At 47.8% G+C, this 22519-nt stretch overlaps 1 protein-coding gene across 2 annotated transcripts in view; it reads left to right on the forward strand.

The window, feature by feature from the left end:
- Positions 1-22519, forward strand: part of PLXNA2 (plexin A2) — a 771921-nt gene that overhangs the window by 579505 nt on the left and 169897 nt on the right. For both annotated transcript variants that reach the window (XM_060231255.1, XM_060231256.1), the window contains exon 13: positions 8296-8447. In XM_060231255.1, coding sequence (XP_060087238.1) covers positions 8296-8447 — 152 coding nt within the window. The remainder of the gene's footprint in view (positions 1-8295; positions 8448-22519) is intronic.

Genomic DNA, 22519 nt, shown 5'->3' on the forward strand with positions numbered 1-22519 from the left:
GTCCGTAAATTTCATAGAAATATCCGGATGGGGCAGATAGTGGCTCAACCCCCCTTCCAACGCCTTCCTAATTTCCTTGTTAGCTTTTATCGGGCCCTTTCAATAGCAGCAGGGTCCCAAGCACTGCGCCAAACAAGGCGGGGAATCATGGCTGACCAAATTATCATGGTCCCAGGCCATCGCTCCCTAATATACTGAAAATCCTCACGGGCCTGCCAGACTAAGGCCTTGCCTTTTAATAGCCCGAGATCATTCCCTCCCAGGTGAATAATTAAAACCTGAGGAGGAAGGCCCATACTCTCCTGGAATAAATAAAGGCCCCAAAGCCCCTGCCAGTCAATACAAACATATTGGCTGAGAGCCGAATGAAGTTCTCTGTGCCTGATGAGTGGCTCAAAACACATGGCTATGGCCACAAATGACAACTCGGCTCCTCTGGCCAGGAACAACAACATCTAAAAAGAAAAAATAGTCAAACCAGAATACAAACCAGTAACATTTCAGCCAAACAAGCAAAACTAGGGACTGAGCAAAGGTCGCACATAAGATTTGTAAGCTGATGAGCACCAACAGCCCAAATGCTGGATGGAGGAGGAAGGATACCCCAGGGCGGCCGCTGTCGAAGCTGCCCCAATTCTAAAGGAATGGGTCCCAAACCACACCCCAGACAACCCCAGCGCACCTAAAGGCCGTGATGTCACAGCCCAAAACTGATGCTTCGTCAACGGGCTACCATTATTGTGGCAGAACAAAAGCCCCTCACTGGGCCCCCGGACTGCCAGATAAGCAGCCAACACAGCAACTGGGCACAGCTCAAGCTCTGAACAGTTACCCAGCTCAAGCACGGTACCTTTTTTGAAACTGATCCGTCTTAGAGCGATGGACAGTAATCACCATATGACCCTCAGATAACCTCTCATCCCGTAACAACAGAGCCTTACCAGAAACATCATTTCTGGATCGTGCCACCAGCTCACTGACTCTAAGGGCCCTGTAAAAGGCTACTAAAGATGATTCAAGAAGCACACACCGTGCCCCAAACCCCCTTCAGGCCCCTAAGAATCAGAGGAGACATAGGTTTCCGAGTATGCATCCTAGGTCCAGCCTCTCTGGCCCACCCCTCCAGCATCTTTCGAAGACGAAAATCAGCTGTTTCTTCCTTATAACCCAGCGCCTTACTTGCAAAAGCCAATGCAGACAGGCGCCCACTAATGGATTGCACGGCCAATCCCTTACCTTGAAGCGAAACACAGTAATGGAGCAACTGCTCCACCGGGAGGGGCCAAACGATGCAATACACTACCTCAGTCCTAAAGTCTTCAAACTGCCACACAGCCGGTTCATAAGACTTCCTGGTGCTAGGCACAATGGCTAGGCCTATCGCTCTGCAGGCCTCAGCTCTCCAATCAGCCATAGCTCCTGTGGCATTGGCACCGCCTCTTGGTCTGGGGCCAGCTGATGAAACCTCTCCATCTGTTTACGAGAGAGACCGTCAGGGACATGCTTGGCTAAAAACAACATGTTAAGCCACAGACAATGCAGAGTGAAGGCCCTCACCAACCTCATAACCCGCCGGGATTTGGATGAAAGGGAATTAATGACATGGACTACCGCCATATTATCGCACCAAAAATGAACAGTGTGATTGGCCATATCCTTCCCCCACAGCCAAACTGCGACTAGAATGGGAAAGAACTCAAGAAACATAAGATCTCGGTTCATTCCTACCTGTCTCCAGGAGTCTGGTCAGCTATCAGCGTACCAATGTCCTCAGAAATAGACTCCAAAACCCAAAGACCCAGCAGCATCAGACATGACCTGGAGCTCAGCTTCAAGCCTCATGTCCTCTCTCCAAAAAGAGACTCCATTAAAGGACAACAAAAATTCCTGCCAAACCCTCAAATCTTCCCTCATGCTGCTGGTAACCCATGTTCTATGCTGAGGCAAGCATAGTCCTGCCATAGCATCACAAATCCTACGGAGAAATGCTCACCCCAGGGCGACCACTTTGCAAGCAAAGTTAAGGTGCCCAACCAGCTGCTGCAATTCAATCAAGGTGACCTTCCGCTTAAGAAGAAAGGAATGAATCCTGTTCCTTATTTCTACAATTTTAGGGAAAGGTATCCTGGACAGCTGCTCCAGAGTGTCCCCCAAAAATTTCGATCCCCCAAAAAATCAGCTTCTGGGCCGGACCCTCCATTTTTTCTTGAGCCAAAGGAACCCCAAGTTCAACAGCCAGCTCTATAAAGCCAGACAGCAGCTGAGCACAACACCCCGTCCCTATGGGACCCACAAAGAAGTAGTCATCCAAATAATGAATGACGTCCTGCAAACCCACTTTTTCGCAAACATCCCATTCCAAGAATGTGCTGAAGCACTCAAAAGCTGAACATGATACAGAGCAGCTCATTGGCAATGCTCTGTCCATGTAAAATTGGCCCTCAAAAGAAAACCCCAAAAGTTCAAAATCCACAAGATGCACTGGCAGAAGGCGAAATGCAGATTTAATATCACACTTAGCCAAGTCAGCACCTTCCCCACAGCGTCTCACCATGGCTACGGCCTGGTCAAAACTAGTATAGCTAACAGAGCATAAATACTCAGGAATCCCATCATTAACGGACTTCCCTTTGGGGAAGAAAATATGGTGAATCAAATGAAATTCCCCAGGTGCCTTTTTAGGCACCACACCCTAAGGTTATGCACAGGGGGATGGGGGAAAGGGCCCAAAATCCTGCCCTCAGCCAACTCTTTGGCAATCTTATCTCTAACAACCTGACATAAAAGGCGCCTGTGGCCCCTGAAAAGGGATCCTAAAACCAAATTAAAAACCTTTAAGCAAGTAAACGCTGTCAGCCCTTTGCGAGTACCTAGACAGCCAATGCTCAAGCGGACCCACCTTTATCAGACTGGGCCCCTTTTCCAGCCTGAAAGGTTCCTCCCCACCCTCCTGACTTCTTTTGATTCTTGGGTCCCTGGGCTTTTGGGAAGTTATTGAAGGACACCCCACTCCAATAAAAGAGAAGCAAAATGGTTAACTCATTAAGTCACCACTCTCCCCCAACTCCCACCAAGAGACCAAGCCCAAAGTAAAAAAAAACCCTCCTTGCCCCAGGAGGGAGAGGGCGAGCCACCCAGCCAAAGACAATAACAGTACTGCTGCCTTAATGAAGTTCTCCAAAGGGAGAGGGCAAGCCACCCCACTGAAGCCAATAAAATAATACTGCCGCCTTAAATGAAGTTCTCCAGAGACAGCCACCGCAAACCCAACGACCATCGACGAGCCAAGAAGCCCCCAGCCGCCACATGACAAGACCTTCGACAAGCCAAGGAGCCCCCCAGCTGCCACACAACAGGACTTTCAACCGCCAAAGTGGCCCCAGCCGCACTCAAAGACACGCGGCTCGAGTCTCCCATGGCCATGCCAACGCAGACGGAGAACAGGGCCTCCTACCCCGCTCAACACACACGCTCCCTGCCCGAGCCGAAAGCATGTTCCCTGCCCGAGCCAATCCTCCTGAGGACTGCAACAGGGAGCGGAGGTCTGGCCATTGCAATGGCCTGGCCCTATCTCCTAACTTGCGCGCCCAAATGGGCTGTATCTCCTCCCTTTCCTCACAGGGAGGCAAAGTCTGTTTTTGCAGCCTAACAGCTTTGCTACAGGCTGCAAGCATTTAAATGAAATAATTTCTAAATGGAAATAATGAAGGAGAGGGTCATCTTTTTTCGGGGCTCATAGAATTGGACCCCCTGGTCCAATTTTTTTGAACCTTGGGGGGAATTTTGAGGAGAGGCATCAGAATCTATGCTGCAAATTTAGTGCCTCTACTTCAAAATAGCCCCCCCAAAGCCCCCAGATACCCATGGATCAATTCTCCATTATACTGTATGGGAATAAGTCTCCATAGGAAATAATGGAGTGCCTAGCAGACATTTCCCTCCCCCCCCTGCTTTCTGATGACCCTGAAGCAGGGGGAGGGACTCTAAACCAGGGGATCCCCTGCCCCCACCTGGGAATTTTCAACAAACATATGTATGTGTATTACAGTTAGAACAGGGGTGGCCAAAATTGCAGCTTGGAAGCCACATGTGACTCTTTCACACATATTGTGTGGCTCTCAAAGCTCACACCATCCCGTTGGCCAGCTTGGAGAAGAAGGCATTTGTCTTTTTTAAATTACTTATCTAAGCCAGCCCTGATGACTTGGAGAATGCATTTAAAGTTAAAGTTGCTTTCTTTCCACCTCTCCCCCTTCACCACATCTTCCTCCCTTGCTTCCTCCCTCCCTCCCTCCCGGCTCTCAAATATCTGACATCCATGTCTTGTGGTTCTCAAATATCTTATGTTTATTCTATGTGACTCTTATGTTAATCAAGTTTGGCCCCCCCGGTATAGAATAATCAAACAAATAGAAGTTACAGTCCATGAATGGTGAAAACCTTTTCAGTCCAAAAACAGGGCATTGCAGTAGTCTAGTCTTGAGGTGACGGTTGCGTGGATCACAGTTGCTAGGTCGCTGCGCTCCAAGAAGGGAGCCAACTGCCTCGCCCTCTTGAGATGAAAGAAGGCGGATCTAGCAGTGGCAGCTATCTGGGCCTCCATTGATAAGGAGGATTCCAGTAGCACTCCCAGGCTCTTGACTTTGCGCACTGGTATCAGTGACGCACCGTCAAAAGCCGGTAGGGTAATCTCCCCTCCCGGTCCGCCGCGGCCCACGCAAAGGACCTCAGTCTTCGCTGGATTCAGCGAAGCCAGTCAGCCACGGCTTGCAACGCCCGGTCCAGGTTTATAGGGACATCGCCAGCCCGGCCATCCATCAGTAGATAGAGCTGGGTGTCATCTGCATACTGATGACAACCCAGCCCATACCTCCGTGCAATCTGGGCAAGGGGGCGCATGAAGATGTTAAACAACATAGGGGAGAGGACTGCTCCCTGAGGTACCCCACAGTGAAGTGGGTGTCTCTGAGACAGCTCCCCCCCAATTGCCACCCTTTGTCCCCGACCTTCAAGAAAGGAGGAGAGCCACTGTAAGGCTAGCCCCCGAATTCCTGCGTCGGCGGGTCAGCAGCCGATGGTCGACCATATCGAACGCAGCCGATAGGTCTAGCAACAGCAATACTGCCGAGCCGCCTCGATCCAGTTGTCGTCGGAGGTCATCCATGAGGGCGACCAGGACTGTTTCCGTCCCATGGCCCGGGCGAAAGCCGGACTGGCATGGGTCTAAGATGGAAGCGTCCTCCAGTAAATCCTGTAACTGCAACGCCACAGCCCTCTCAATAATTTTGCCCAGAAAGGGCAAATTTGAGACCGGTCGGTAGTGAGCCAATTCGGCCGGATCTGATGACGGTTTTTTCAGGAGAGGGCGGACCAATGCCTCTTTCAGGGGTGTTGGGAAAACACCCTCTGAAAGAGATCGATTTATAATATCCCGTATAGGATATCTTAGTTCCTCCTGGCAGGCCTTAATTAGCCAGGAGGGGCATGGGTCCAGATCACAAGTTGTAGATCGTGCAGTGCCAAGAATTCTGTCGACTTCCTCCAAGCTGAGCGGGTCGAAGCAATCAGAAGACACGCATTGGGCTTCGAGTTCGCTTACTGCCTCCAAATTGGCAGGGTACTTGTGCCCCTGTTTCGCAATAAGCTTCTTCAAGCTTTTCACAGACTATTTTCAACACCAAGTAAGAATGTCAAACTTTTACAACAGTAGATAACACTTACCAATCTCATGACATAACAGATGAATTCATGAGGATCAAGCGTGAATCAACTAAAATAATGCGTAGCTGAAATGAAAAGGCATGTTTTGTTAAAAAAAAAAAATTCACATCCTTTCCAGCAATGTTTTCACCCTTTTGCAAAGTAGTTCATAAAAGGTCAGGTACCTGGGGAAGAGGAAGCATATCCTTTTTTACCGAAAAATTGGGCCAGTGTTTCCTCCCACAGAGTTGTGCATTCAAGTATCCATCTGACTGAAAGTAATGCAATGCAAAAGAATGGAATCCACATTCAGATGCACGTCTGAAAAAGCATCTGAATGCAGATGCCATACATTGGAGAACTTTCAGTTGGAATTCCCAGTTAAATATGCATGAAACAGGCATGAAAAATGCATGAAAAATTCAAGTTTTTCACTGTTTCTCAAACCTCACCCTGATGATTCACACACACACACATGAAAAACCCCAACCTTGATGACAAATCAGTGCAATACTAGTCTTAAAAATGGCAGTTTATAACAGTACAGGCTATCCCAGTGGAAGTTACCAAAAGGGGCCCAGTGCAGTGCGATACTCTGCTACCTGTGTACTTTCCAGCTTTTGATTAATTCAGAACATTTTGTCTGCAGGACAAGATTCACATCATTTTTCATTCACACAAAGACTTTACAAGTACTGTGTAATAGGATTGCCATGTCACTGTGTTACTCAAAGCAATCTCACGTATAATGAAATCCCAGCTACCATGCTTTCAATGAACCTCAAAATCTGCCCAGTTGCTAATTCACCATGAGTCTTACAAAAACTGCTATCTGCTGGGAAAGTAAGAAGTGGTGCCAATTCCTGCCATTTATATGAGCTTCTTTTCAGGTTTTTGAAGTGTTTTTCCAAAACCTTGATTACTGAAAATGTGAGAATCTCAGTTTTCCCTTCATAATAAAATAACTTTATCACCTCTGTGGATGTGGGAAATCTGAATATGGAACTATATCCTAGAATGTTAGAGGCAGTTTAAAATAAGATGTTAGCAGGGCTTTTTTTTTTTAAAGAAAAAGCACAGTAGAAGCTCATTTGCATATTAGGCCACACCCTATGACATCAGCATTGTTTCACATAGGGCTTTTTTGTAGAAGAGGTCCAGCAGGAATTCATTTGCATATTAGGCCACACCGCCTGACACCCAGCCTGCCAGAACTGCACTCCTGTACATTCCTGCTCAAAAAAAGCCTTGAATGTTAAGAACTGGAAGGTCATTGAAGAACAGGGTTTTATTTTTAGTCTTTTAGTTTGTTGCAGTGCCATCCTAAGCAGAATTGCATCCTTCTAAGCCTAAGGCAACTGAAGTTGATAGGTGTGACTCTACTTAGGAGGGCATTTCTGGTCCCATTTATATTTGAGGTTAGGTGTCACAACTTTGATTTTGTTAGTTCTTAAGCTATATCAGGTGTAGATACCTTTTAATCATCAGCAATTGTAAAGTAATATGTGGACATTTCCTTTCCCACTGTTTCCTTCGCAGTGACCTGCGGACATCTAACTTCACACAGTTCCCAGGCCATTAAGTTATTTCTGGTCCGGTAATGTTCAAAGAATATAGTACCTGAAAGAGTAATAGTACCTGAAAGTACTGCTGTTATCATGACCAGCTCACACTTCATTGCATAGTCTGTCCAATTAATGCTTCCGTTCCAGACATCTTTCATAGTAGCTCATTAAACAGGGACTAATCCTTCCCATGGTACTCCTTGTTTATCTTTGGACAAATCCTTTTCAGTATCCCTTATATTGTTTCTGGTTTTGTGATTCCCAGCTTTATTATCAAAAGAAGCTCATGTTTATACTAAAGGTGTGAAAGGTCTCTGATGGCTGTCAGAAAGGGTTGTGATGATTTGGTGGTTTGGTGTTTGGAATAATTTATTTTGGTACTCTGAGAGAAGGAGACAGGAAGGATATGTTGGCAATCAAAGGATGTATACATTAACATGGGTATTGCACAAAAGACGACAAGAGCCAAATGTTGACATCTAGTTTGAGAAATGCAGATACCTCACCTGATGGGGCTCTTTATTACTGTTCCTTCATGGGTCATATCAGGGTGGGGGAAGTGACAGGAAACAGACCTTGAAGATGCCCTTTGTAACCGTTTGCAGCCTTGTCAGGCTTCATGATGCAGGCAAAGAAAGAGTGGTTCTCACTTGGCCTGTTCTTTGGAATTTTTGTTTCAGGTCCAGAGTGGGGACCCCAGCATTTTGAGGTGCTTCCACAAGTTAGGCAGTGCCTCTGGGCTACACAGGCCTTTGATTCAGGAGGCAGATGTTCCCACCATCTCAACCCTCCCTGCTCATAGTAAACCTAAAGATGCTTATCCTTCCATCTAATAGGAGGTGTATTGGACTGCTCTGGAACAACTTTTTTTTTTTTTTTGCTGCCATCCTGCTTTATTTAACTGTTTTTGGAATTACATATTTATTGTATTTTATTTGTGTTGTGAGCCACCCTGAGCCCATCATGAGATAGGGCAGGCTATAAATGCAATAAATACATAAATAAACATTGTACTTGTTTGCTTCCTTAGATTCTAACAGTGTCAGGCCCACCAGAAGGAGGAACACGAGTCACAATTCGCGGTGTTAACCTGGGCTTGGATATCTCTGAGATTACCCACAATGTGCATGTGGCTGGTGTGGAATGTACGCCGCTGGAGGACCAGTATATAATTGCTGAGCAGTGAGTTGATATGGCTGCGTTTCAGTGTTTGTGTGAGCGGAACACCAATTTTAGCTTTTTGTATAAATGCCATTGCATCTTGCATCAATTAAAATTAAGCATGTGGTTTTACCTTTTACTGTGGTTTTTAAACTACAAATCTTAATAAGGCAATTTGAACAGGTTGAACATTAAAGACTTTATGAATTATTTGTGTATTAAAACATATAACTGACCATCACCTTTTTATTTAAATATTATTTTGTTTATTTTTGTTAATAAATAATAATGAAATAGATTATTAATATTGTGATATGCTAACCCAAGCTAAACCTTTTAGACAGCAATCCTAAACATGTATACTAAGAAGCAATCCCTATGTTATTCACTGAAACTTTTTGCCAGGAAAGTATCTTTAGGATTGCAGTATTAGACTTGTAAAATATGTGTTATATCCAGGGCTTTTTTGGTAGAAAAAGCCCAGCAGGAACTCATTGCATATTAGACCACACGCCCTGATGTCACCATTGTTTCACATAGGGCTTTTTGTAGAAAAAGCCCAGCAGGAATTCATTTGCATATTAGGCCACACCCCCTGACACCAAGCCTGCCAGAACTGTGTTCCTGCTAAAAAAAAAAAGCCCTGGTTATATCAGTATGACATAAACTCAGAAGCTGTGAGGTCAGCCTGGTCAGTATTTGGAAGGGAAACCATCAAGGAATACCAAGGTACTAATGCCGAAGGAGGCAATGGTAAACCACTTATCTTGCCTTGAAAACTCCATGGAGTCGCCATAATCCAGCTGTTACTTAATGGCAAAAAGAAAAGTATCCAATGTCTTTAGGGTTAATTCTTTCCTATGTGTCATAAAGAGGGCTCAAGTATCATTTCTTCCCTGTTCTTTTATGCATTTTCAAACAGAAGAGTTTGACAAGGCAGGCTCCTTTTCAAAGAATCATTCCCACTATGCAGTCTGAGGTGGAATCATCCCACCAAGTTTTCCCTGCCTATTTGAATGTATCTTCGTAGCCATTCTTATGCACTGCCATAATTCTTTTCTTAGGACCGACATGACGTAAATGGCATTTTGTTGGAAAACATCTGCTGCTAATATTTTATGCTTAATTAACCCTGCCTCAGTGCCAGTATAGCTTCTGGAATCATCTTCCAGCATGGCAACTCCGATGGTTCTATATTCCTGTTGTTTCCTTCTTTCCTATTCCATAGCACTGCACAAACGAAACCCTGTACCTGTCAGGCCAGATTCTCAGCTAATATAAATCAACAGTGCTCTAGTGATCTAGGCCAGCTTTCACCTGCTAAGAAACAAGAGCCTGGATTTTATCTCAGGGATTAAATGACCCTTTTAAACTTTTATTAAGCATTTTGTTTCTCTCTGAGTCTGGGCTCCTGCTTTGCTAAGCAACTTTCCTGATGAGCACCTTGCTGTTTATTCTTAGCCTCCTCTCTACTCCAATTGGAATGCATCCTGCCGTGCTGCCGGATGCAGGCAGCCATTTGTTAAATGTGTGAGGCAGTGACAGCAGTTTAATCCGAATAGGCCTCTGCTGGAGTCAATTCATTTATTTCACTAAGAAAAATGTCAGCTGAAAATTAGAAAATAGGCATGTAACAAAGGACGGGCAAACAACCCTTCCCCGGTGACACATGTCCCTGTGTTAGCTGCTTATTTGTTTGTTTTTGTGGAGTTTCTGTTGGGAGGGGGGAAGTCATTGTACTAAAAGGAAAAGTGTGCCAGTAAATGATCATTTATGCAAGGACAAAGAGAAAACATCAGTAGTAGTAGTCATAGTTTATTGTATTGGCCATCATAGGAGAATACATTCAGCCTCTTTTTTTCCTTTTCACTGACCAACAGCTTAAAATAGTTGCAATGATAGTCCACTGACTGTCCTAACTTTAAAGTTCTCTCTACTGGTTATAGCTATCCACATGGCTCAAGGAGGTTTGGGAGGAGTAAATTATGGCATTGTAGAGACACATACTTTGCATTGTTAGGCGGCAACATAATCTCTGAAAAGTGAGGATGCATCTTGGCTGTTGGCATGGCTATTAGCTGATAACAGAGCAATCTTCTGCACGTTGATCATCACTTACGAGCCATTCATGTGAATGACCATCACAGCATCCTGTGAAAATTCCATCAAATAATTGTGTGTTCTGTAGTAGCTTTCTTGATATGAAACAATATTTGCCTTAAAAATGTTCAAAATGGAAGTTATTGAGCCCTGTCTCTCCTCACACTCACACACACAGATACACATTGGGTGATAACAGATGGGCGTTTAAAGCTGCCCCAGGGATGGGAGGCAGGTGAACCAAAAAGGTGCGTCCACATGCACACATCTGCCTCCCATCTCTGTCCCACCCCCGAGTTGCCCCCGGCTTGCCAGGAGCCAACTCAAAAAGGCACCACTTTGAAAGTGGTGCCTTTTTACTGGGGCACCTCTGAGGAAGGCTGGGGAGCACCTGGAGGGGTGTGTGAGCATTTCAGATGCTTCCTGGGTGCCCGTGGCCCATCCCTTTTCTGAGTGCCGTCAGGAAGCTCCCAGGTGCACTATTTCTGGCTGGCTCTCTTTAGGGCAGCTTCATGCCACCCTGAGCCAGCCATCTGTTGTCAGCCTTAATGTCTTTTTATGTCATAACATGAGGATTCCATGGTATTCTTTCTGAGGAAGGAGCCAAAGACTTCTACTACTATCTCAGCAGTTGCCATGCCTCCCTACATTACATTTTACTGTAATTTTTATTACATGCAAAATAATTCCACGTCATAATAAACATAACATGAGAAGCAGAAAGAAGGTAGCACCTAAATCATGTGATTTTGATATAATGCCTTGAAAGCAAATTGACAGATCTTCAAGGCTTGAGAAAATCATGGCAACTGGAAATTTCACTGTGGTGTGCCTGCCTAGTATATTTCCCTCCCCATGGGGATGAAGGCTATGGGCACTTCAGCCTGATGGACATTAGTGCCTCTAAGGAGAGACTGAGGTGTCATGGTTTCCATAGTAACCACACCATCTCAGCCAATTCCAGTAGAAGGCCTGGGTGTAATGCAGGATAAACTGTCCTCCCAGAAAACTTCCAGAGATGGTAAGGCTATTATGGTGACTAAAGTGCTTCAGCCTTACCTGAGAGGCAGTGATTTCTCCTCTGAGAGTTGCCAACTTTGGCTTGGAAAATTGGTGGTGATTTGGGAGGTAGAGCCAGGGAGGAGTCAGAGTTTAGTTGGATAATGCCGTACAGTCACCCTCTAAAGCAGCCATTTTCTCCAGCAGAAAAAAATCTCTATTGCGTTGCAATGATTTATAATTCCAGGAGATTTCTAGGTCCCATCTGGAGGTTATAATACAAAGTGCATCCTTCTATTTATCCAAATTCTAAAGTTTGAAAGATTTATGAACTATTAACACATGGACTTTATTGAGATTGAACCAAGAACTGCTTTTTATTGTGAATGTACATTGTTTATTGATTTGTCATAAGAATCATACTGAAAATTTATTATATAATATTGAAGTTCATTTAAATAATTTGTTCACTGTGTATATATTTTTGGGTTATTCCCCATCTGGAGTTTGGCAACCCTATCTGAATCACAGCACTTGGGTTACAAAGCAGGGGTAGAAATTATGGGGAGAGGTAAGGCAACTAGCTCAGAGCTGTTCCATGTTGCCACTACTGCTTAATTTCATATGAGGAAGGTATCAGCTCTTGGAAACTACAATCTATGTGGCTTGGACTACTCCCAAGATTGGTGCCTAGTGCTTCTTGTTTCACCTGCAGTTAGGTGAAGGCAATTGCCCCCCCCCCCCCCCAATTCAGAATAACGAGACAGACACAAATATGAATTAAAGAGCCACTTTTATTTAAAACTCAACAGCAAGGGGAAAACAGTGGGGCCAGGTCAAGCCAGGGGTCAGAACCAGACCACCTCCTTGACCCGAAACTGGGCAAACCCCAGGCCCCGGGTGTGAGCCGACCCAACAGCTCAGACCCGGCCGGCCAGGCACAAGATCCCATTCACGAAGCTCCACCCTCCCCCAAGCCGTACAGCCTGGGATGTGGACAACTCAACAGTGACGGGATCCCAAGGCTCCCTGGAGCCAACTTTGGGCCGTACAGCTTGACAGTCACCCCAGGGACGCCATTCACTCCAATGTTGCAGTGCCATGGAAGCTCACCAATACCTCAAACAACATGTTTCCAACAGTAAACAGCCAGTGACCAACCTATTTAACAGCACCGCCCTAGCCAATTGCCAGCGCCCCTACGAACAATGCAAGGTAGGCGAAAACACTCCCAAACTGGCAAATATGTTTGGAAGTGAAAAATTCCTACCTGGCCCTTAATAAAGCGACCAGGCTGTGCCTGCACTGCATGACGGGTGGGCGGGCAGGCTGAGAGCGTCGTTTCGAACTGAGACACAGAGGGTGGGGTCGGCCTTATAAGGCCGCCCACGCCCCCTAGCAGTTCAGGATCCTTCCATTGTCTTGCTCCTTCAGGGGAGGCAATGGATGGCCCCCAGCCTAAAGCAGCCAATTGGCCGCTCAGCTGGGGAGGGGCCGAATTGCCCCCCCCCCATTCGGAAAAATGAGACAGACACAAATATGGATTAAAGGGCCACTTTTATTTAAAACTCAATGGCAAGGGGGCCAGGTCAAGCCAGGGATCAGAACCAGACCACCTTCTTGACTCGAAACTGGGCGAGCCCCAGGCCCTGGGTGTGAGTTGACCCAATGGCTCAGACCCGGCCAGCCAGCCACAAGATCCCATTCACAAAACTCCACCCTCCCCCAAGCCGTACAGCCTGGGATGTGGACAACTCAACAGTGACGGGATCCCAAGGCTCCCTGGAGCCAACCTTGGGCCGTACAGTTTGACAGTCACCCCAGGGACGCCATTCACCACAATGTTGCGGTGCCGTGGGAGTCCATCAATACCCCAGACAACATGTTCCCAACAATAAACAGCCATAGACAGAGCCAAGCCTCAGCTTAGGCCGCTGTACCCACCTAAACCAGAACATGTTCCAGCCCCTGCCGTAACTCGGCCAAAAAGGCCTCGTTGCCCTTTACCGAAAGATGAACCCCATCCGGCCTATACAAATCCTCACAACAGGCTTAATGGATAGGTGTGGCACATAAACTCCCAGCCCCGACTCCAGGGCTATGCACAAGACCCTATTGGCCTTCTTCCTGGCCCGCTCCAAACCTGCTGGGTCCAAGGCCGCCCGCCACTCTCGGCATGGCAACATGGCTGACCACAGGATAAGGACACCTGGCCATCTCTCCCTGATTAAGGTGATGTCATCCCAGGCCTGAAGTGAAAGGGCCTTACCCTTCATTAAGCCCAAATAATTCTCCCCCAGGTGAATCACCAATAAATGTGGTGGTGGGCCCCTCCTTTCCCTGAACAGCAGCGAAAGGAGTCCCACCCACCTCATGCCCTGTCGGCCTTGCCACTCAATGGCAGCCCGCTCGCTCAGGCCCAACTGAGATCCAACCGACGTCCATCGGGCCTGATGTGCCGCCCAGAAAACAATACTGTGGTCGCAGATGAGGATCCGCCTCCTTTCCATGCCCGCCACAGCACCTACAAAAGAGAAACCATTAGAACTTACACTTACATAACAGAACAAACAGTTAAACATTTTGACGGGAAAGCCGGCAACCGTATAAAACCAACTCATGTCTGAAAAGGCCGTATATAAGTCCGAAAAGCCCTGGACTTCCAACAACCCACACGGCGAATAGCCTCGCCCTCGTAACCTATGGCTGCAGCTGTAGGTGCAGCTCCTATCCTAAAAGAATGAGTGCCGAATTTTACGCCCCCAAGTCCCAGTTTTTCCAATGCCCGACAAGTAACTGTCCAAAATTTAAATTTAGTCAACGGGGATGCGTCTTTATGGCAAAACAAAGGACCCTGCGCCAGCCCCCATATTTCCAAATAATGAGCAAGGGCCATCACCGGACACCACTCCTTATCAGTGCGGGGTCCCAAAGTAATTGTGCAACCCCTCTGACCTTGATCCATCTTAGACCGGCGGACCCGTATGACCGCTTGACCCTTGACAAACCTGACATCCCCAACATGGAGAGCCCTAGATGAAGCGTCATTATGGGAGAGCGCCACCAACTCGGACACCCGCAAAGCTCTGAAAAAAGCCGTCAGTGCGGCTGCATGAAATAGTGCCTGTTCTAAACTGGAGGCGCAAACCGTGGCCCAGGTGGCGTGAAGCCCTCGGAGAATAAAAGGGGAAATTGGTTGCCTACCATCAATCTGCCGCCCGGCCTCCCACGACCATCCCTCCAGCATCTTTGAAATGCGAAAATCCCTAGTCACCTCTGGATACCCATGCAACTTACTAATTAACGACAGCCCTGCCAGCTGACCTTTAATGGATTTAACGGAGAGGCCTCTACACTTCTGCCAAACGCAAAACTGCAGCAGGTGCTCCACTGGAACCGGCCAAGCCTCCTTAAGCCCGGCCCCCACCCGGAAAACAGAAAACTGACTAGCCGCCCGGTCATATGACCTTTTCATGCTAGGTGCTATGGCGAGTTGAATTGCCCGGCTAACTTCATCCCTCCAATCCGCCACGGTTCTGCTGGTATGCGAACGGGAAAAGGATCAGCTTCTGGAGCTAGCTGACGAAAACACACCATCTGTTGGTGAGACAGGGCATCCGCCATGCCATTACTGATGCCTGGTACATGCCTTGCCAAAAATAGAACATTTAACTCAAGGCAACGCAACGTGAACACCCTAACTAGCCTCATAAACGGCTGAGACTGGGAGGTAAGGTTATTGACAACATGAACAACCGCCATGTTGTCCCACCAGTGAAGTCTTTCAATAAAGATTCCCAAACCTCAAGGTCACTGCGCATACCTCTAGTGACGCAGGTAAAGTGATGTGGTAAACGCAGGGCCGCCATGCTGTCACAAAACTGACGCAAAAACGCCCGGCCTGGGGCCACCACTTTGCACGCAAAGTTCAGGTGGCCCACTAACTGCTGGAGTTCCAAAAGAGTGACCTTCCACTTGCGCTTTATGGCTGCCACTCTGGCACGGAGATTCTCCAACTTATCCAATGGCAGTTGAGATAGCTGATGCACGGTATCGAGCTCTATCCCCAAAAAAGTCAAAACTGTCATCAGGCCCTCCGTCTTTTCCCTTTCCAAAGGCACGCCCAGCTCAGCTGCCAACCACTCAAATGCCATTAACCAGCGTACACATTGCCCCGAGCCCGCTGGGCCAACAAAGAGAAATCATCCAGGTAATGTGCCGTGTCTTGCACCCCCCCCCATCCTGAACTGCAACACCCATTCCAAAAATGTGCTGAACCGCTCAAAAGCAGCACACGACACAGAACACCCCATTGGAAGAGCTCTATCTAGGTAAAAACAACCTTCAAAAGCAAAACCCAACAATTCAAAATCATCCAGGTGCATGGGGAGGAGGCGAAAAGCCGACTTGATGTCACATTTCACCAGCTCTGCGCCCACACCGCAACGACGCACAATCCGCACTGCCCGATCAAAAGACGTATACTTAACAGAACATAACTCAACAGGGATGGCATCATTAACTGACCGGCCCCTCGGGTAGGATAGGTGGTGGATCAAACAAAACTCACCCGCTGCTTTTTTAGGTACCACCCCCAAGGTGGAGACCCACAAATTGGGCACCAGGGGAACCGCGAAAGGCCCCAAAACTCGGCCCTCAGCACATTCCTTTCTTATTCCCCCCCCCCCACAACATGCTCCAATCTGCGCACAGATCATAAATTCGAGCACAAAAACGGGGTCCAAGGACCCTGATAAGGGATCCTAAACCCCAGGGAAAACCCCTCCAACAAGTAATGCCTCTCATCTAAACATAGATAAACCTGCAACAACTCTCTAAGAACCCTCAGTTGAATGGGGCTGGGGCCCTTTTCCAGCCTGTTGATTAGGACCACCCCCCAGCCACTTGTTGCCTCCTTTTGGCTTAGACCTGTTGCAGGCCGTGAATGCATGGGAGCCGCCACACAGCGGACATTCATGTTTATATCTGCAGGCTTTTCTGGCACACGCACCTTGGGAGGTAAACTCTCAGCAAAGCAGCCGTGGCTGAACCGACTGCCCCGCCATCATGCGGGTGCCAGCAGAATGAGCTGTCTTCTGGACTAGATGACCGCTGTCCGACCTATCCCCCATGTTTGGTTTTGCAGGTGCCATAAGCTGCAACCAAAGCTGCTGATTGATTTGGTCCCAAGGAAGCCCGGGGTTAATGGCTGCTCGCATACGAAATTCTTTGTCATATTGAAGCCACGCCCCCCCCCGCAAAGTCGTTGTACGTGCGGTAAATAATATCGCAGTACTGGAAGAGTGGGGGGGAGGGGTGGGCTCCCTCTTGGGTAGGTTGGTGGTCACTGTCCAGCTATGCCTGGCAGATGGTCACTGCAATGGCCTCTCCTGCATTACTGCATCCGTGGCAACACCTTCCCGCTGGTCCACCCCATTTCTCACAGAGTTTGCCACGTCATGGTGCGACTGAATGTCCGGCGGTATAACCAGATGGGCAGGCTGGGCTCACCAACCTCGCCAGCCAAGAGAAGGAAAACTCTAACATCAAACCCGGGCAGATAGAGCTCGTTAATGTAACACCTACCACCTGGAGGACTCGCTGCCGGCGTCCCGGCTTACTGGGCCATGGCAGATGACCTCAAGGTGAAAGGGTGGAGGCAGTACCGCGCACCCTGTGCTTCACCTAAAAATTCCTCTGCGCAGGCCTGAAGGGCATATCCACATCCACAACCCACAACACACCAAGTCCTGCAGCGATGGGCAAGGGGCGAAACGGCAGGTGGAAGATACCACTGGAAGCCGCAGTCCCGATCCTGCATGTAGGCGGTTCAGGGTATTGGTCGCCTGATGCTGACCCGGAGACGAAAGCATTTTTCGGCAGCACCCTGAACGACCAAGCAGCCTTATCTAGGGACAGCACTGCTTGCTCCACACGGAGAGGGGCCTAGAAAAGGTGGCCTAAACAAAGCTCGTCTCCCCCACCCCAGTTGGCTAGCCGCGGTCAACGGGCATCCTTACTTGCGGTCAAAAAATAACAACAAAGAAAAGGCATGCACCTGCCTCACAAAGTGTGCAAAGACTAAAGCTTGTGTGTTGGAACATTAGAACCATGCTTGACACAGTAGACAATGGTCACCCTGAACGACGCTCTGCTCTAGTTGCCCACGAACTTCTCAGGTTGAATATTGACATAGCAGCTCTCAGTGAGGTCCGTTTCCCTGAGGAAGGTCGTCTTCAAGAACATGGTGCTGGCTATACCCTCTACTGGTCAGGTAAGTCAAAGGCTGAGAGCCGCCTTTCTGGCGTTGGCTTCATGGTCAGGAACTCCATTGCCTCCAAACTCAAAAACCTGCCAACAGGTCACTCAGATCGCATCATGTCTATGCGACTCCCTCTTCAAAACAAGCAGCATGCAACACTCTTCAGTGTGTATGCCCCAACCCTTCAAGCAGATTCTGCAGAAAAGAATAAGTTCTATGCTGATCTACGCAACCTCGTACGGAAGACCCCTATGGAGGACAAGGTGATCATCCTTGGCGACTTCAATGCCAGAGTAGGTAAAGACTCGGAAGCCTGGAAAGGAGTACTTGGCAAACACGGCATTGGCAACTGCAATGATAACGGGCGCCTCCTGCTAGAATTCTGCATGGAGCACCAGCTCACCATCACCAACACTATCTTTCAGCAGAAGAACAGCCTGAAGACAACCTGGATGCACCCACGGTCCAAGCACTTATCGACTACATTCTGGTGCACCAGAGAGACCTTCTTGATGTCTTACACACCCGAGTAATGCCCAGTGCAGAATGTCATACGGATCATCATCTTGTACGCTGCAATCTCCGTCTTCACTTTAAACCCACACCCAGGAGAGGAGGTATCCCTCGGAGGAAGCTTCAGGTTGGCAGCCTTCAGTCAGCCGAAGTTAAAGCTGCCTTCCAGGCAAAATTCCAGTCAAGAATTGAGGACTCCAGTTGCCCCACAGACCCTTCTCCAGAAGCACTCTGGGAACACCTAAAAACTACCATCCTGTTGATCTCTGAAGAAGTCCTCGGGTTCTCCACAAGGAAGAACAAGGACTGGTTTGACGAGAACAATCAAGGGATCCAAGAATTACTAGCGAAAAAGAGATCTGCCTACCAAGCACATCTTGCTCAGCCCTCCTGTCCCGGGAAAAAAGCAATCTTTCGCGCTGAATGTAGCAACCTCCAGCGCAAGCTTCGAGGCATTCAGAACGAGTGGTGGACCAAGCTTGCAGAGAGAACCCAGCTGTGTGCAGACACTGGTGATTTAAGAGGGTTCTACCAAGCCCTGAAGGCAGAATATGGCCCATCATATCAGGCTCAGAGTCCCTTGCGTAGTGCAGACGGCCAAGTGCTCCTCACAGACAAGGCATCCATACTGAACCGGTGGTCGAAGTATTTTCAGGTTCTCTTCAGTGCCAACCGCGTAGTTCAAGACTCAGCAATCCACCTCACCCCACTTCAACCAGTGAAAACAGAGTTGGATGAGATCCCCACCCTAGAAGAGACTGTTAAAGCCATCAAGCAACTGAAGAGTGGCAAGGCAGCAGGAGTTGATGGAATCCCACCAGAGATCTGGAAGCATGGGGGCACAGTACTACATAGCACACTTCACAAAGTACTTGTCACCTGCTGGGAACAAGGCAAACTACCACAGGACTTTCGCGATGCAATCATCATCACTCTACACAAGAACAAAGGGGAAAAGTCAGATTGTTCCAACTACCGTGGGATAACCCTGCTCTCCATCGCAGGCAAAATCCTTGCCAGAATACTCCTGAACAGACTGGTGCCCACCATTGCAGAAGAACTCCTCCCAGAGAGCCAGTGCGGCTTCAGAGCTAACAGGAGCACCACCGACATGGTATTTGTTCTCAGGCAGCTCCAAGAGAAATGCAGGGAACAGAACAAGGGTCTATATGTGACTTTTGTCGACCTTACCAAAGCTTTCGATACCGTTAGCAGGAAAGGCCTGTGGCAAATCTTGGAACGTTTAGGATGTCCCCCAAGGTTCCTCAGCATGATCATCCAGCTACATGAAGACCAGCGAGGCCAAGTCAGACACTGCAACGACCTCTCGGAGCCCTTCCCAATAGGCACAGGTGTAAAGCAAGGCTGCGTTCTCGCACCAACTCTCTTTACGATCTTCTTTAGCATGATGCTTCAAAGAGCTGCAGTAGATCTAGATGATGACAATGGTGTCTACATCCGCTATCGCACTGATGGCAGCCTGTTCAACCTGAGGCGACTAAAGGCTCACTCCAAGACAATGGAAAAACTTATCCGAGAGCTACTGTTTGCTGATGATGCTGCACTCGTCTCCCACTCGGTATCAGCTCTGCAGCATATGACGTCCTGCTTTGCAGAGGCTGCCAAGCTATTCGGCCTAGAAGTCAGTCTGAAGAAGACAGAAGTTCTCCACCAGCCTGCACCCCAGGAAGATTATCACCCTCCCTGCATCACTGTGGGTGAATCAGTTCTGAAGACAGTCCAGCAGTTCAGCTACCTGGGGTGCATCATCTCCTCAGATGCCAAGATCGACAAGGAGATTGACAACAGGCTGGCAAAGGCAAACCGTGCATTTGGCCGACTGCATAAAAGAGTGTGGAGCAACAAGCATCTGAAAAAAGGCACAAAGATCAATGTTTACAAAGCGGTTGTGATGACAACCCTCATCTATGGCTCTGAATCGTGGGTTTTATACCGTCATCACCTGCGACTCCTTGAGCGCTTTCATCAGCGCTGCCTTCGCACCATCCTCAACATCCACTGGAGTGACTTTGTGACCAACACTGAAGTCTTCAAGAGGGCGGAGGTTACAAGCATCAAGGCATTGCTGTTGAAGACGCAGCTGCGCTGGGCAGGGCATATTTCTAGGATGGAAAACCACCGCCTTTCCAAGATTGCTCTGTATGACGAACTTTCCACCAGCCATCGAAATAGAGGGGCACCAAAGAAGAGGTACAACGACTCCTTGAAGAAATCCCTTGGCACCTGTCGCATCAACCATCACCAGTGGTCTGACCTAGCCTCAGATCGCAAAGCATGGAGGCACACCATCCACCAGGCTGTCTCTTCCTTTGAGAAAGCACGCATAGCTGGTCTTGAGGACAAAAGGAGATTGAGGAAGAATCGCACTGCTACAGCACCAACCCCAAATCAGACTTTTCCCTGCAGCCACTGTGGCCGGATCTGCCTGTCCCGCATTGGTCTTGTCATCCACCAGCAAGCCTGCAGCAGATGTGGACTACTGCACCCTTCTTAAATCTTCGTTTACGAAGTCAAGCCGAGAGAGAGAGAGAGAGAGAGAGAGACTGGAAGAGTGGAGCTGCCCTACAAGGCTGGTCCCTGGCGATAACCCCCGCATATATTGGGAACCCAGGCAACCAATTTGACCATGACCTGTCCACCTTTCTCTTTTTCAGTTTCTCCTTAGCCTTCTCGTCTAGCTCATCCTTAGACTTCTTTTCCAGCTCCCTGTATAAAAGGCTGAAAACGTCTACATATTCGCCTTTTAAAATCACCACTCCCGAGCCGCCCCAAAAGCCGCGCAGCTCGCTGCCACCAGCAAAACAGCTGATACGTGTAAGAGCTGCTTCCCCTCCGGGAGCGTCATTCCAAACTGCAACACAGAGGGCGGGGTCGGCCTTATAAGGCCGCCCACACCCCCTAGCAGTTCAGGATCCTTCCATTGTCTGGCTCTTTAGGGGAGGCAATGGACGGCCCCCAGCCTAAAGTGGCTGATCTGCCGCTCGGCTGGGGGGGGGGGGGCGAATTCTCTGTTTAGCTCATGCACAGGATGGAACAAAGTCTTCTCTTGGGATAGGAAAACACGAGACAAGAATGGAGTGCTTGTGGGGAGGGCTGCCCAAGGTATGGTGATATGGGGAGGCAGGGTAAAGGCTATGGAATTTACTTGAGATTTTATGGTTCAGCTGCAGCTTCATCTGAGTTGTTTCTGTCCTTAATGCAACATGCAGATTCCTTTCAAGGCCTTGTGGTTCATAGCCTGTTAACTGGTGTTTTCTTGAGAGAAGGGGGTCTTGGATGCCAAGCCCTGAGCCTGCCTAGGCGGGATATAAATAAAATTAATAATAATAATAATAATAATAATAATAATAATAATAATAATAATAATAATAATAATAATAATAATAATAATAATAACAAGCCGTGCCCATGTCCACCTTCAAAGCAAACTTGGGTATGAACCTGCTCCATATAATGATACTTGTCATTTGGGGAGAAGAAAATCTTGTTGAAACCTTATCAGCAAGGCAAATAGGCATCCCCAGACCTCAGTCTTTTCCTTTTGTGCTCTTTGTGCCATGGATCTGTTGCTTAAATAATTATTATGGGCATTTCCTTTCATTTTTGTGTCCCAATTTTTATTTTGAAACCTTGCAAATTAATTGTGGGTTTCAGATACTTTGGGGATAGAACCCAGACTCAGCAGAGATTAAGTATAACAGAGAATCCAGTTTTCTGAAGGCAAAGGCCCTTTCAGCTGTTTGCAACTCAAGTCAGTAGTGTTGCCAATCCCCAGGTGGGACAGGGAAACAAAGAAAAATGCCTCTGCAAAAACCAGCCTCAAAATTATAAACAAATCCTGTGTTTCATTAATAATTAGAAAAATACAAATTCATCACAAATTCTCAATATCACAACATAAGTGCATAAGGAACTAAAGCCCACACCCAAAGTCACTCAAAAGGCAATAAATGTCCAATATTACTCAACAGCTGAGCATAGACAAAAATTCCGAAGTTGAAGTCTTGTACGGAGATCCACGCTCCAGAGAGTAATAATCCAATAAGGCAGTCCTTCAAGGAGACCTATGCTCCATAGAATTCTTCCTCTGTACAGAAAGGCACAGACAGTAGAACGCAACGCGGCAGTACTTTATCTGATGTTTCACTTTTGCTTCTACGAGCTTCCAAGAAAAATCTATAATACATTCAAATGCTGC

Source organism: Heteronotia binoei, chromosome 2, assembly GCF_032191835.1.
Source record: "Heteronotia binoei isolate CCM8104 ecotype False Entrance Well chromosome 2, APGP_CSIRO_Hbin_v1, whole genome shotgun sequence".
NCBI classification, from domain to species: domain Eukaryota; kingdom Metazoa; phylum Chordata; class Lepidosauria; order Squamata; family Gekkonidae; genus Heteronotia; species Heteronotia binoei.